Raw genomic sequence first — 14,902 nt, 5'->3', positions numbered from 1 at the left:
TGAAGCTCTCCTCCATCAATCTGTCATTTTGAACTTGCTTTAACCCATTTACATTTCTGACTGCCACAGCTTTCTGTGACTGTTAAGTGCATGATTTAATCACATGCTGCGTCAGAAAATACTTTCATTTATTTTAAACCTGCTGCTATATAACTGTCATTGGGTTTCCCCTACTTCACGTCCTGTGAGAGAGAATGAATATCAGTTCCCTGTTTCTCTTTCCACAATGTTTGGGAATTTACATACAATAAAATATCACCCACCAGTTACCTTTTTCCAGACCAATATGATGAATTTCTCATTTTGTGGTAGTCTTTCCATGGCTAGGCATGTCATTCTTGCCCTCCTCTATACCTTTTCAGGCTGTACTGTATTCTTTAATGTATGCTCTACCTAAATATTTTCCTCTTTTTCTAGGGTACTTATGAATATGCCAAAGAATGCAGTTGTGGCAAAATCACCATTGGGCTATCAACTAATTAATCAGCTTTAATGAATCTTACATAGTCATAGTTTTAGATTATTAAGTAGCAAGTATCTAAATGTAAGCTTATACAGCAAAAAGCTAAGTAAGAGTTACTGGAGAATCATTACAGTCCTGGAAAACTCTACTGTCTTCTGAAAAAAGTCTTAAATAGTCATGTTGCATAGACAGATGTATCATGTTTTTAAAACACTTAAATTCTGTCACCACACTTCAGAACACAAGCTGAAAGAAACTAAGCCTCATTCTTTTTTATTGTAGGTTTGGGGTTTTTTAAAACTAAAAATGTCACTAGGATAAATATAACTTCTTGAAACAAGACAGCTGGCTATCTTGATACACTTCCACTGATGAATTCAACTGCAAAACCCTAATCCTTGCAGTTCTTAGACTACTAGTCTATGACGGGCAAGGACAACTCAACTGGCTTTTAAAGAAAAAAATCTATGCATGAAACGGAAGCAAATAGTCTTCGGAAGAACTTCAGTGAAAGGTCTCATAGCTCTACCGTGACTGAAGTTAAAGTCTGACTCTTCAAGTTCACTTCATGGGCATAGTCTGCTGTTACTAACGTAATACAGAGCTGCGTTATCTGCTACCGTATCTTGACACAAAGATCCATGAAGATAAAAACCCACACGGTCCCAAAAGTTTGTATTGCATGCAAACAAAGCAGAGAGAGAAGCCTGATAAGAACTGACAGGGAAATATTGTGGTAAAAAGTTACAAAATATTTCAGTAGGCATTACAGAACAAATTACACAGCCTTCCTACTCGTTTATTAAAATGCTTGTACATGGCAATGTCAGAAGGAACATGCCAGAAGGAAAACAACATCAGTCAACTCTGTTTAGAACCCCACACAGGAAGGCTTGCAAAGCATTACATGTAAAGAAAGAAGAATCCAGTTCTTCGAGCACTGTCTTCCATTCTCCTGACATAAAAGTGGTTGCAATTAACATTTTATTTGCAAACAACTGGCCCTGGATTATTCACAAGAAAAAAAAAAGGAAACATTTGGCAAATAATTTAGCCAATGCATGGTCCATCTTTAGGCTTCTTTGAAAATGGGTCAAGTTCTATGCTCTCTTGCCCTTTCTCTAATTTTGTCTCCCAACCGTCATACTCTGCTGACTTCAGGCTCCTCATGGCAAAACTCCTTTCTTGCTCCAGTTCTGTAGTAAGACCATTTATATCTTCCTTGCATTAAAAAAAAAAACAAACAAACAAAAAACCCAACAACTAATGCACATGTATCGGGGGAATTTTCTAAAGCACAAGAGCAGCTACAACTATTTCTCATTAATGCTATTTCAAATCTACCTCAATCTACAAAGCTGTGAACATTAGCAAAGCAAAATGGGAATAAAAATATTCCATCTACATTTTGTTCTTTTTATATAAATGACTTCTCTTGTTTCGAAAGCCAAATATAGAGCACATGAATGCACTGAAGATTATCTAGAAGAGTTTGTATTTTATTTGCAGTATATGCCAAATGTAATTTGCTACAGGAAAGGTTTTTAAAGCAAGTCCCTGTTCAGTCCTTTATACTTCACAGTTATACTGTAGATGCCAAAACACTTCAATGTAAGCAGGTCTGGCTTCCACTGGAATTGCGCTCTCAGATGCTAACCTTGAAACTTGCAGAGTTCTAAAAGATAGCTGGGAAAAAAAATGCTGTTAAAAGTATGCTTCGATCATATAAATCTACAGAATTTTATCTTATTGCTTAATTCAGTGAGACCACTCACGTTTAAAGTACACCTTTAAATAATTGGGAGAGAAATGGGAAATCAGGGCAAGAGTGTTCAACTCCTGCAGAATAAGAGCTTGCCCTTACTGTACAACTTCCTTTGCTTTCTTAAAACCCCTTTTTCAGCTGGTACGATCAGCTTAAAGAAAGCAATGGAATACTATTCTGACTATATATTTATATGAACATATAGCCTTTTTAGAGTAAAATAAATATAATAAAACATTGTAAAATTCATTCCCCTGCAAAACGTACAATGCTTCAGCAGAACTCCTGCACGTTAAAGTCCTGGAAAAACAGAAAAGATAAAATAAGTTGGGGGATTTTATCTTAATTCCATATAAAATTTGCATTAACACCTAATGAACATTTCCTAGGACATCAGAAATTCCTGAAAGATGCAGACAAATAAATTATTTAATTCCTATCCCAACTTAAAAGTATTTCCCTTTTGCTAGTATAATGCCAAAGGAAAACTGTGATTCAAAACACTTTCATACACCACTGAGCCAACCTGTGGGAAAATAAATATAATGCTCTGTATGGGGTCCCAACAGTATGCCTTAGAGATGCATTGCCTGCAAATTCTCAAGTTCAGATACCTGCTATCAGACACAACCATATTATCTAATTTAATTCATCAGCTTAACAACTAAATTTAAGATGAATTATGGTATTTTTTTATTCCATTTCTATCATAAGATCATTCCAGACCCTTGCAGTGATTGGAATAATTTTCTAGTTTTCAGACTGGAGCTATGCATAGGCATCCTTTGTTCTAAAGGCAATGCTGTCCTAGAAATCAAATTTTCCCCCATACAGTAGTCAATCCATTGACCTTATCAGCCCATCCTAGTTATCCTTCTTTGCACCTGATCCAGTTTGAATGCACCGTTCCTAAGTACAGGAAACTGAGTTTACCCAGTATTTCAGATGAGGCCTTACTAGTTCCTTATGTAACAACATTAATACTTTATCAGAAATATCTCTGCTGATAAACACCATCCCAGGATGTATCTCGAGAAATTTCCTCCAGTTGGAAGACAGATCATTATCACTCTCAGGAGTATTACTAAATATCAACCTGTAGTGAAAATGCTACCCAGTCATTAAAACTTATCTAACATTTGTGACATTAAAACATATCTACCACATAGAACTGGTATAGTCTGTAAAAACAGTGATATGTTCTTTAACTTAAATCCAAGATTGTGTATTTTCAATCTTTGAAACCTTCACACAATTCCAAGAGAAAACACATTTCCATACCACAACACTTACAGAACTTTGGTCCTGATTCAGTAAAGCATTTATGCATTTGTGTAACTTCAGATTGGAAGCATTCTCATCACATTCAGTGGATGCCTTTAGAAGACTATAAAACCAGGCTTCAATGCTTTGTTGGACTTAATGGGTTACTATTTCAAGGTGGAACTTTCAAAGGATCCTCGAGGCTCTTTTGCAGTTAACTACCTCGGTCTCCTCTGAACGTTAAAGCTTTAAAATGCAAAAAGCAAGTATTTTGTTTATCCCCTCCTTCTTTGAATGGATATACCAAGCTCTAAGAGCTAAGCATGCGTTCTTGCCTTGAGCTAGAGCTCTGCCCAGTGCCTTCACACATTTGCAGAAGGGAAGTCTCACTTTCCACTGTTCTCCCGATGCCTTCCAAGCGCAAATCACTACAAGAGGATCATGTGTGACCATATGCTAAATTAAGTTTGCCCAGGAGACTTCATTCATCGTCTCCCCAGAAACTAGCGATTAGCCTACGTACTTGCAAGGAGATACCATTTAATTCGAAACCACATAGTTTATTCTTAAAAATTAAACTGGGAAAAAAAGCCCAAGATAAACATCATCGTAAGACCATTTTCCTTACCAGATTATAACAAAGACAGAGGCTTTTAAAATCACGCCCGACCTGTTATTTTCACATAAAGGGTGTTAAACACACGGTGCTGCTCCGTAGCAATCTGTACTACGTTCAGTCTCCAAACACGCCTTCTGTTAATTTGTGACACTGCATATTTTGCTACTCAAGAGCAAAGAAAGCCAGCGCTGTGGAAGCTATCTATTCTGCCTCCAGGTGCTTCATAAATATTAAATAAGAACAGATACTAGCTGCTACACAAAAACTTTACAACTCCGTGGGGAAGCTGCCCCGCTGCGAAATTCACGGGGCACGCACGAGTGCGGGCAGGACCCCGACACCTCTCAGCGGCGGGCTGGAGCAGCGCCCCACCACAGACCAGCTCCGGAGCCCACTCCCCCGGGACCGGCCGGCCAGGCCCCCCGAGGACACCCCCTCCGGCAGCCGCTCGGCCCAGGGACGCGCCTTCCCACGGAGGGCTCCGGGGAGGCTGCGTCGCAGCCCCGCCGCCCTTGTTCGGTGCAGGCAGGGCAGCTGCTTCACCCGCGCGGAGGGTGCGCGCAGCCCCTCCCCGGCGGGCTCCCACCACGCCTCTGCCCACCCCGGCCCCCTCCCTTGCCGGCCCCAGCCGCCCCGCGGGCAGCGGCGCACCGGAGGGCGGCTTCAGCCCGGGCAACCCGGCGGCGGCGGGACCCGCGGAAACTTCCCGGCCGGGGCGACCCGCCCTTACCTTGATGATGCTGCTCCTCCGCGGGGTGGCCTTGGCCGCCTCCAGCAGGCAGGCGTCCGTGTCGGGCGCTGCCGCCGGTCCCAGGCTGCCGCCAGGGAAGCGCTCGGCGGCACCGACGGCTGAGACGCCGCTGCGGCGCTCCCGCCTCCTGCCCGCGGCCGCCGCCGGGGCGTCCAGCGAAGCCGGCTCGGGCTCTTCCTCGGCACGGTGAGCGGCGTCGGGAGGGGCACGGCCCGCCGCCGGCTGCTCCCTGCTGCCGGCAGCCTCTGCCATCGCCCCGCCGAGCGGCGTCAACTTCTCCGGGGCGCTGAGAGGGCGCGGGGACACACACACGGACGGCGTCCCGCGGCGCTCCCCTCACGGCACGGTGGCGGCAGCGCCAACTTTCCCCGGAGGAGCCATGCCCGACCCCCGCAGCTGAGTGTGCCCACGCGGGACTCCGCGGGCCCGCGGTGCCGGAGGAACGGGGAGGGTGGCGCCGCTCCGCGCCGCGGGGACGGCGCAAAGTGGCGGGGCGGGGGAAGCGGGGCGGGGGAAGCGGGGCGGCAGGGCCGGGCGCCCGGCGGGGCGGCCGCGGGGAGCGCCGTGCGGGCGGCGCGCGCGCAGGAAGTGCCGCCGCGGCACGGCTCTGTTGTGACAGGAGCCGGGCGTGTTTTGACAGGCGGCGTTGACGGATGGGGCGCCGGGCCACTCAGCGCTGCGACGGTCCCCCGGGGGCGCCGCGGCGTCCAATAGACTTGGTGAGGGGCGTGTCCGCGGGACGCCTGGATGGGCGTTCTGGGCGGCGCGCGGCGGCGAGCGGCCGAGGGGCAGGTAGGGCTGTGAGTGCGTGGGGAGCTATAAAACCTGATCGCACCCACCGCAGCTCCGAGCGAAAGGGTGCGGGAGGGACCCTCCCCTCCCCTCCCCTCCCCTCCCCTCCCCTCCCCTCCCCTCCCCTCCCCTCCCCTCCCCTCCCCTCCCCGGGAGCGTGCGTGCCGGGACAGCCGCGTCAATGCTACCCCACGCGTATTCTAGGAAGGTTTAGGCTGCGCCCGTGTCAGGGTAAAAACAGCGTGTGAGGAAAGGGGACGTAGGTTAACTCCCCTTAGGACCCGCAGCCCGCGTAGCCGCGGCGTTCGTGCGCAGGCACTCGCATTAGGAGCGTGGCCGCTGGGAGGCAGGGACGCTGCCAGGTCGGCGGCGCGCGGTTAGCGAGGGAGCGCTGCCACCGCCAGCCGCAGGGCTGGTGTTGTAAAGGGGAACGCCGCGCTCAGGCCCCGGTTGCTGAGGGCGGGCCAGCAGAGCGGGTGCGAGGCGTGAGGGGGGGCTCGCAAAAGACGGCAAAGACAAGGCTCACGTTGGGACCTTCCGTCGCTTGAAAATGAGCCCAAAGCAAGGCAAGTCATGCGGGGCTGCGACTTCGCCGCCTTCTCCCCTCAGCTCGCTCCCCTCACGGCCGCTGGCCCGGGGCAGGGTCCCGCACCCGTCGCGCCCCTCACAGCCCCGGGCCCCTCAGGGCCGCCGGCGCGCGGCGCCCGCCGTTGCAGAGCCAACACCGCCCCCTGGCGGAGCGGCGCGGCCGGGCCGAGCCGGGGCCGCCGCTGCCCGCGGAACAGCTGCTGCCGGCGGACAGCGGCGGCCGGTTCCCGCGCCCCGCTCCCGCAGCGGCCCCGGCACCAAGTACCGCGCGGTCCCGGGTGCGGTGGCTCAACGTGAGGCGGAGGAGAGGAGCCATCCGGGAAAGGTTATCCCCTGGCAGCCAGGCCAAGAGCCGTGGTCGCAGTTAGCGCGAGTGTGGTGCTGTCCTTCGCAATTCATCAGGTGGTATTTAGTTATAATGAGATTATAACTAATCTAATATTGAGATTATAACTAACGAGAAACTAATAACTAACTAACGTGGAGACCTCAGGAAAGATGGGGTAAAGGGGAGTGCTGCAGGGGTAAAAGCATAGGAAAGCAGGCATGCCAGATGAGAGATTATATAGAAAGATGAACAATAGGAGGGGTAGGGCTGGGCTGGGCAAGCTGATAGTCACTGGAGATGTAAGACTATTCAAAATTACAGCTATCGGCTTTAAAGGCAACAAGACTCAGTGGAAAATTTCATTTCTCCCTGGTTTCTAAAGTAATTTCCTAATGAATGTGTTGGGCACCTGTTGGCAGTCAGCAATTAAGCAGGAAAGACTAAGAGGTATCCTCCTTACCCCAGCCAGTCATTAGCTACTAACAGATGCCTAGCTACAGGACATAATTGCCACTCCAAAGGATGTGAAATTTTTCTATATATATACACACACAATATAATATTTATAATTCCACGTAAAAAACCCAGAACTTCTGTCAAGGTTACTGAGGCATTTATCATGTTCGGCACAAAGAAATGCTAATTGAGGGACAGATCTAAATCATAGAATGGTTTGGGTTGGAAGGGACCTTAAAGATCATCTAGTTGCAACCCCCCTGCCATGGGCAGGGACATCTTCCACTAGACCAGGTTGCTCAAAGCCCCATCCAACCTGGCCTTGAACACTTCCAGGAATGGAGCATCCACAGCTTCTCTGGGCAACCTGTTCCAGTGCCTCACCACCCTCATAGTGAAGAATTTCTTCCTTATATCTAGTCTAAATCTACCCTCTTTCAGTTTAAAGCCATTACCCCTTGCCCTATCACTACATGCCTTTGTAAAAAGTCCCTCTCCAGCATTCTTGTAGGTTCCTTCAGGTACTGGAAGGCTGCTATAAGGTCTCCCCGGAGCCTTCTCTTCTCCAGACTGAACAACCCCAACTCTCTCAGCCTGTCTTCATAGGAGAGGTGCTCCAGCCCTCTGATTGTCTTAGTGGCCCTCCTCTGGACTTGCTCCAACAGGTCCATGTCTGTCTTATGTTGGGGGCTCCAGAGCTGAACACAGTACTGCAGATGTGAGAGCAGAGTGGAGGGCAAGAATCACCTCCCTCGACCTGCTGGCCACGCTCCTTTGATGCAGCCCAGGATACGGTTGGCTTTCTGGGCTGCAAGCACACGTTGCTGGGTCATGTTGAGCTTCTCATCAACCAACATACCCAGGTCCTTCTCCTCAGGGCTGCTCTCAGTCCATTCTCTGCCCAGCCTGTATTTGTGCTTGGGATTGCCCCAACCCATGTGCATACCTCTGAACTTTTTTTCATGAGCTTCCATCTAAATTTGATGTAAAAAATTTGTCATAACACATGTATACAACAGTTGTTTCAGTTTTTTTCAGTGAGAAAGGCCACAAAATAAGTAACCCTAAAAGAAGATACAAGATATTCACGTTGAAGAAGCATTTATCTTAAAAAATACCGGAGAGAAAAGACTGGTAAGGGAGTGGAGGACTCAACCCCAGCCTGCATTGTACAAGAGAGAGAATATGATACCAAGTCATTGCAACAAAGAGGAAAAAAAAAAGAACTAATAACAGCTTATGGCTACATATCCGCATGCTATCACACAGACTGACCTCAGAAGACTGATTTAAAGACAATGGAAAAGGTAATTACCATGCAATATGTTATCAGAGAGAATTATTACTTCATGTAGAAATACGTTGCAGCTTTTTCATATATTTTGTGAAATCATATGAAGTTTAATCACCAGTTTAATTATTTGGGAACAGCAAAGTACTCTCATAGCTAGAATCTGCTGCATCTACCAGAAACTGTCTGTAGCGTGTTGCACAAACAGGCAGATGCAATAACATATTAAAGAACTTTATCCTTCCTAGGTTATGTCTTACACATTTCAAATTAGAGAGATATTTGTTGTCAAATGCATTTGTCTTCTGAGATCAAAAGTTTAAAATAATTTAATTCTCACCTTTGACATCTGAAGTCTTTAACTGAAAAGGGTCTACAGGGGACCTACAGATTTTAAGTTTCATAAACATCAAGCCTACAGTGAACGCAAAACAAATTGTATTTGTTTTGTCCACAAGATACAGAGGTTTTAGAATTATGTACGGTACAGCTAGAGACAGTTAAACGTCTCTCTAGAAGAGAATAAAAGGTTGACTATTTTTTAGTACTATGTTTCTGTCTACGCATCTCTGGATGCTTCTGAGGCATCTGTTTCTGCTTCTCTTTGTAAATGTGAAGAACCATGAATTATGAAGGAAAAGAGCAATTAGTTTTGATACTTTTTAATATCTATTTTTTAAAAAAAGTGTTAACAAAAGGAAGCTATACACTAAAAGTGCTTGCACAGAAAGTAAAAAAAATCAAGATTGCTTAGTGATAAGTGTATTTAGCAGGTTTCCATATTCAGTTTTAAGATGATCTGATGCAGCCCACTGTACAAAGACACTGCAGTGTTGTCTACAATTACTTGAGATAGGGACAGATTTTCAAGAACAGTCAAGGAATTCACTCAAGCTAAGAAAGGCAGGATGATAGATAAAAAAAAAAAATCTATTCATGTTTGCCTGAACACATGAGTCAGCAAGTGCCTGCAGTGTCTATTTTAATGTGGTTTTTTGTACACTCAACTTACTCCATCCTCCAGGCACCCAATTGTTCCTCGGTGGCCATATTTTGTATTATAAAACAGCTGAAAATACAGTCGTCCTGGAGCTGTGCTGGAGTATAGCTTACATAAGCCAGTAGTTTCCACCTAGATAGTGCATTTTGGGAAGTCTTAAAATTAAGTGTTCTGCTGGGAGCTGGAAGTGGTGCTCCTGTACCAATTGACCATGGCTGATGAAGTGTGAAAACTGACATCTTTTCCTGTGTCAGGAACATCTAATTTGCAAGACGGGAAAGAGCAATAGGGAACAAGTTGTCATTTCTTCAAGTATGCATTCACAATGATAGCAATTCATAATTCATTTTAGAATTGATGAGACTTATGCGAAGCTATTGATGAGAACATGTATTGCTAGGTAATTCCTAAAGTGGTGATTTTTTTTTAAGTCTCAGTGGTTTTCTCTGCTGTTATATCCTGAATATGATATTAGAAAACAAAAAAGCATATTAATAATATAATTTATTTATACAAAGATGTACTTGTTGCTAAGCTTCACTCAGGTTTTGGCAAGACAATCCCAAGTCATATTTTGCCTATAAAACTATTATTAAGTTTTTAGGCTGAAAAAAAAAAAGCAAGTTTGAGTCTGTATAAAGCAAATATAGTCAAAAGGTCATAATCTTTAATTTAAAACATACTGTGTATGTTTTAAATTTAAAAAAAATATCTACACTACTTGATTCAATGCCTCCTAATTTTTGTATTCTTGTTTTGTCTTGCCTCCTACTTTGTTGAAAAAGCCTCACTATACTTATACATCTTATTTTCTAGGTAGTATAAATGTTGTGTCTTCTCTAACTTAGCAAGAAGTACTTTTGTGATACGCCTCTATCTTAATGATGTTCTTGTTCCAGCTGAAGTCACTGATGAATTCTTTTCACTGTCTGATAGTACTTTCAGGCTAATCCAGTGTTTTTAATAGTTAGAATACTGCAGTTACAGAAGATTCCTGCCAATTCTTAGCTCTGAGGAATAATCCTTTATTTTAGCAGCATTGTTTCCCAAGCAGATACACCAATTAAGTATGAGAAAGGGTAAAATCAGGACTCTAATTAGGTCATGTTTAATCCTGTTTTACAGCCACTGCTTACTATGTAGACACAGGCCCAAGCCCTTGGAGTGGAATGTATTGATTTCTGTATGGAGATCAGTGTGTATGAAAAGATCATTAGCGCTGCAAAGATCCACCCAAAAGTTAGCAAACACCAGAATTAAGGTTAGTGGTCCCAGTGCAGTTTAATATCCTTTGGTGAGAACGTTGCAATCATGTAAAATGCTATAGGACTGCAGCTCCTCTCACTGCATGGGATAATCCCTGTGAATGAGACTGCTTTCCTCACCTTGAGCCCTATCCCAGTTCTTACCTTCCTCCAGACACAACATTTTACTGTCACCCAGCTCCTTGTCCTCCGAGCTGTAGCAAGGTGTTCTCGCACTCAGCATCTCGTCTTCTCCCTCCTTCCCCTACCTGGATCCTCCTAGTTACTGCTACCATCTTTTGCTCACCAGCTGCCGTGGACCACTCAGCACAGGAGACCTGAGAAGGACTACTGGACACCCTTGCCAGAATGGTTGTGGCATTTTGTGCCGCCATTGGGGGTACTTCTTTCATTGCTCCTGCTATGGGCTTGCTTTATCCATTTGCTCCCTCTCCTGCAGGCTCAGCTCTTACCATCGTGCGTTTGACCAACATAGTTGCCTTCACCCCAACCTGGGCGTAGTGATGGGTCACTGCAAGCAGGAGGGAGAACGTCATTGCTCATGGCTCTGCTGGTTGGCTTTGACCATGGTACAGTACAACTGCTCCACAGCTGCAGAGAAGACTGAATGGAGCCTGGCATGAACAGGGGAGTAAAATCTGAGATACAGAGATTCTGAAAACAAATTTTTCAGAGGCGTAGCAGGTAGCAACATTTGAACCAAATTTTGTAGACAGGAAAGAGCACATCCCTGATAAGGAAGTGATTCTTCTACCAAATTTAGCATCAGTTGTAAAAGAAGGTGACAGAATTTTTCTAAGCGAGGATGGTAAAATGTCACGTGTTGGTTTGTTTTTGTAAATAATTTAAAAAAAATTTTTCCTATTGTGATTTTCAAGGGTAGATGTTTGACAAGAATCCATTTCCTTTACATAAACAAAGAATCACAACATGAGTCATACACCCATCTTCAAATTTTTGGCCGAAGTGATTGAAGTTCGCGAAGTTAACAAGTAACTGAAAAGTAAGGTTTTTAATGGGCAGCCACCAGATAATCCCAGAAGTGGTGCTACAACCTCAGCAAAACATAGATAGAGTTTATTCATTTGTGCAACTAGTGAAGCTTTCTCAAGTTCCCCATATTTAGTTGCTAGTTGCTTAAGTTTGGGGGAGGGAAGAGAAGGCATGTTGTATACATTGTAACAGAAATTGTCTTGAGGATTTGGAGGAGTCTTAAAGATGAATTCTTATTCAAGTCTAATGATAATAATAATGGCTCTTGTTTAAGGTAGGTGGTAATTCCACTTAATGAGAACTTTTACCAATGACTGTCTTTTTCACAGAGCTCTTTTTAACTCCTCTGATCATTGCTTTTTGTATTTCTTTTGGCTGTGACACATGCATAGAAATCTAATTGTAGTTGTTGCTACCTTTCAGGCTATGTGAACTTACTTGTTAATTGCTGTGAACAGTATGATCCAATAGGTGTATGCCATTTCTCCCTTTCTTTGGTAATTACCTATCAACAGGTACCATTTCATGCCAGTGTACTATGTCACAGCCTTTCACATCCTTGCTAGCTCAATGGATATATTCAGTGTTAGAAATATATGTGGCACTATGGTTCCCATGCACTTACATGCAATTTTTTGGGAACATTTGGATTATCATGAACTGTGCAGCTGCTGGGGAAGCAGCATTAGTGTTAAATGATACCTATTAGCCAGGAATTCTTCTTACTGAGGATAGAAAGCATTCTGGTAATATCCCAGTTAAAAAGCTACTGTTACGGTCTCTAATCTTGCCACCTCAGAAGAAAATTGCTAGCAATGTCAGCAGTAGCCATATTCATCTCTACTTTGCAGTTAAAGACTTTGGAGGAAATTTGGTCAGTATACCAAGCATGGAATTTAGGCTATTCTTCTGCCTGTTAATCAGACACACAACCTTCCTCTTAACAGGCGCTCTCTGAAAGATTTTTCATTGCTGAACTAGGTTTGGTCATAAACAAGTTAATCACGTGCAGCCTAGACCACTGAGGGGAAGTGCACTAGCCCGACCGTCAGGAGAAAAGACTACTCATTTGGAATTCTTTTGGGGGGCTCCTGACAATGATGTGAAGAAAAGTATCAAATAATCTAATAGGAGTGCATCTGTACAGGGAGAGTATTGGTGCTGAGAACCTGACACCCATACCATAGGCATTTTGGGTGGGGGTTACTTGGGAAAAGCCCTAGTCCAGTCCCACGGATAGAATAGCTGCACATTAGAGTACAGTAGCAGCACTCCTGGGGCACAATGTCTCTTAGTTTCAACTGAGAAGAAGTCAGTTTGCACACTCAAACTGCTCTGTGATGTGAACCAAGCAGATAAATTAGGACGATCAGGAGATTTGCTTCAAAATTGTACCCTTGATCCAAACAAAAATGCTAAACCAGATGCACCCAAAGTATGTCAGTGTTAGAAGTACATTGCTACATTTAGATCTCCTGTGCCTGACTGGCTACCCAAGGAAAGAATGTAAAGAGCTATACCCACATCTGCCTCATTTCAAAGAAAGCTGTTTTCCTGTGAAAAAAGTCAAGGCAGTGTTTCCCAGCAATATTTTTGACAGCTTCTACACTGGCTTGAAGTGGTGGTAGATGCGAGCAGAGAACAGGTACCCTGTAAAGCCTATTCTTTTTATACTGGAACTAAAGTTCTAGGCAGACTTTGGCCTAGTCCTTGATACCACTTCCAAATACAAGCTTACATGTGGCTAGATAGAGGGATTTGAAAACTTCCTAAAAACATTTATGTCTGGTTGTTTCTCATGCATACAAATTTGGCCCATCTCTCTTAATTCATTAGAAAAGTCATCTCAAAGAAAAAAAAGATATATAATTATGATCAAAATGTAATCCTCAAAGTAACTTAAATTCCTCTGGTATTAATTGAACAGGATTTTAAGAAGATTCAAAATACTTTCCATCAGGGATGAAGTATATTTAATATTTTATTGCAAAATCTCTTGTTCCTTAATGTCAGGTTAGAAGATATTGGACATGGAAAAGAAAGGCTAATGACTAATCTATGTTAGCTTATTTTCCTGAAATTTGCTACTGTGGGAGTACTAATGTGCATAAATTGTTAAAGCATTGTTAACCACTTTTTATGTATATCTTTTCTGAGTGGGGTTAAATAAGCTGGTAGTTAAAATCCGTAGCCTATACTAACTCCCACTATAACTTACAGCAGTATTAGCAAAAGCGAAGCATTCTGCAAATAAAAGGCCAGGAGAGTTTTACTCCCAAATGCAGAGATTTACAGACAAATCCACAATAAAAGTGGAAAATTATACCTGTGTTGGGCAAACTTAAAAGGCACCTATTCATATTGTGATTCGGAAGAATCCTCTAATTCTAACCAGTTACCCTCTCTTCATCTAATCTCAGATGTACAGTCAGACTCAGTAGCAAGATCTACGGAGATTAAAAACTAAAGTGTATTAACTCTTCAGGCTATGCTGCTGTCAAAAGACAGCAAGACTTTTCCCATACATACTCTGCAAGTGTGATGTGCAAAGATGCCAAGAAGTGTTTCCACAAGAATTGATGGCAGTTGGGGCTACAACTACAGAAGCTCTTTGTTCACAGGAGAAAGGTAGATGGTAGGTTGGTATACATTCAATTCCATACAGTTCTATACAGTATAGTGTGGGAAAGACAAGACAAATGAAGTAAAGGTTGACTATTTTACGGCTATGTTCAACTATTCAGAATAGTGTTTCTAAGCAATTATGTTATGTTACACGTTTTCTTCACTTTTACATGTAGAAGTTTTGAGTAGCAGATAGTAGAACAAAAGCAACAGAAATGTGTAGGGATATATGCAAGTATTCCCCCGTAAATGAGGTACCTGCTAAAACAGAAGCAGCTGTCTTACCTGAATCTGAAAAACTGCATGTAAGGAGCAAATTACCACATGCACCAGAAAGAAAGAAAAAAAAAATCTGTAATGGGCAACAATAAAATAGCTTGGCTCTTTAACTGTATTTATGTGTGCCGTTCTACTTCGTATCACTGAAGTCAATAGAGAGAAAAGCTCCTGGCCTTTTGGACTACTGGATCTAAGACACAATAAAGAAAAAATAGAATAGACTATTACCATAGAAAATTACAACATGACTCTTAAAAACTTCGCCAAGTATGTGGAATAGATTAGCAACATCCTATCTACAGTGAGATTCTTCTTTACTTCTTTTTTTATTTTATTTGGAATCTATACCTAGACATATAATGACAATTGAAGAATCAAGCTGTAAAAGGTGGGATTAGAAGGCAGAGCCATTTTGTCTGATGGC

General features: G+C 43.8%; 1 protein-coding gene and 1 long non-coding RNA gene across 2 annotated transcripts in view; one reads left to right on the top strand and one right to left on the bottom strand.

Annotated features, from left to right (window-relative positions):
- The window catches only part of PLCL1 (phospholipase C like 1 (inactive)), a 218,704-nt gene extending 213,407 nt beyond the window's left edge, over positions 1 to 5,297 (bottom strand). Inside the window, exon 1 of the mRNA XM_076342307.1 lies at positions 4,841 to 5,297. Coding sequence (XP_076198422.1) covers positions 4,841 to 5,113 — 273 coding nt within the window. The 5' untranslated portion in view covers positions 5,114 to 5,297. The remainder of the gene's footprint in view (positions 1 to 4,840) is intronic.
- A 309-nt stretch (positions 5,298 to 5,606) lies between these two features.
- On the top strand, positions 5,607 to 14,593 carry LOC143162245 (uncharacterized). Its single transcript, XR_012995658.1, has 3 exons — positions 5,607 to 5,653; positions 8,054 to 8,332; positions 11,021 to 14,593. It is a non-coding gene; the product is annotated as an uncharacterized LOC143162245 (long non-coding RNA).
- Positions 14,594 to 14,902: the final 309 nt, after the last annotated feature.

Source organism: Aptenodytes patagonicus, chromosome 6 (assembly GCF_965638725.1).
Source record: "Aptenodytes patagonicus chromosome 6, bAptPat1.pri.cur, whole genome shotgun sequence".
Classification (NCBI taxonomy): domain Eukaryota; kingdom Metazoa; phylum Chordata; class Aves; order Sphenisciformes; family Spheniscidae; genus Aptenodytes; species Aptenodytes patagonicus.
This window is presented reverse-complemented; position numbering and strand designations above follow the sequence as displayed.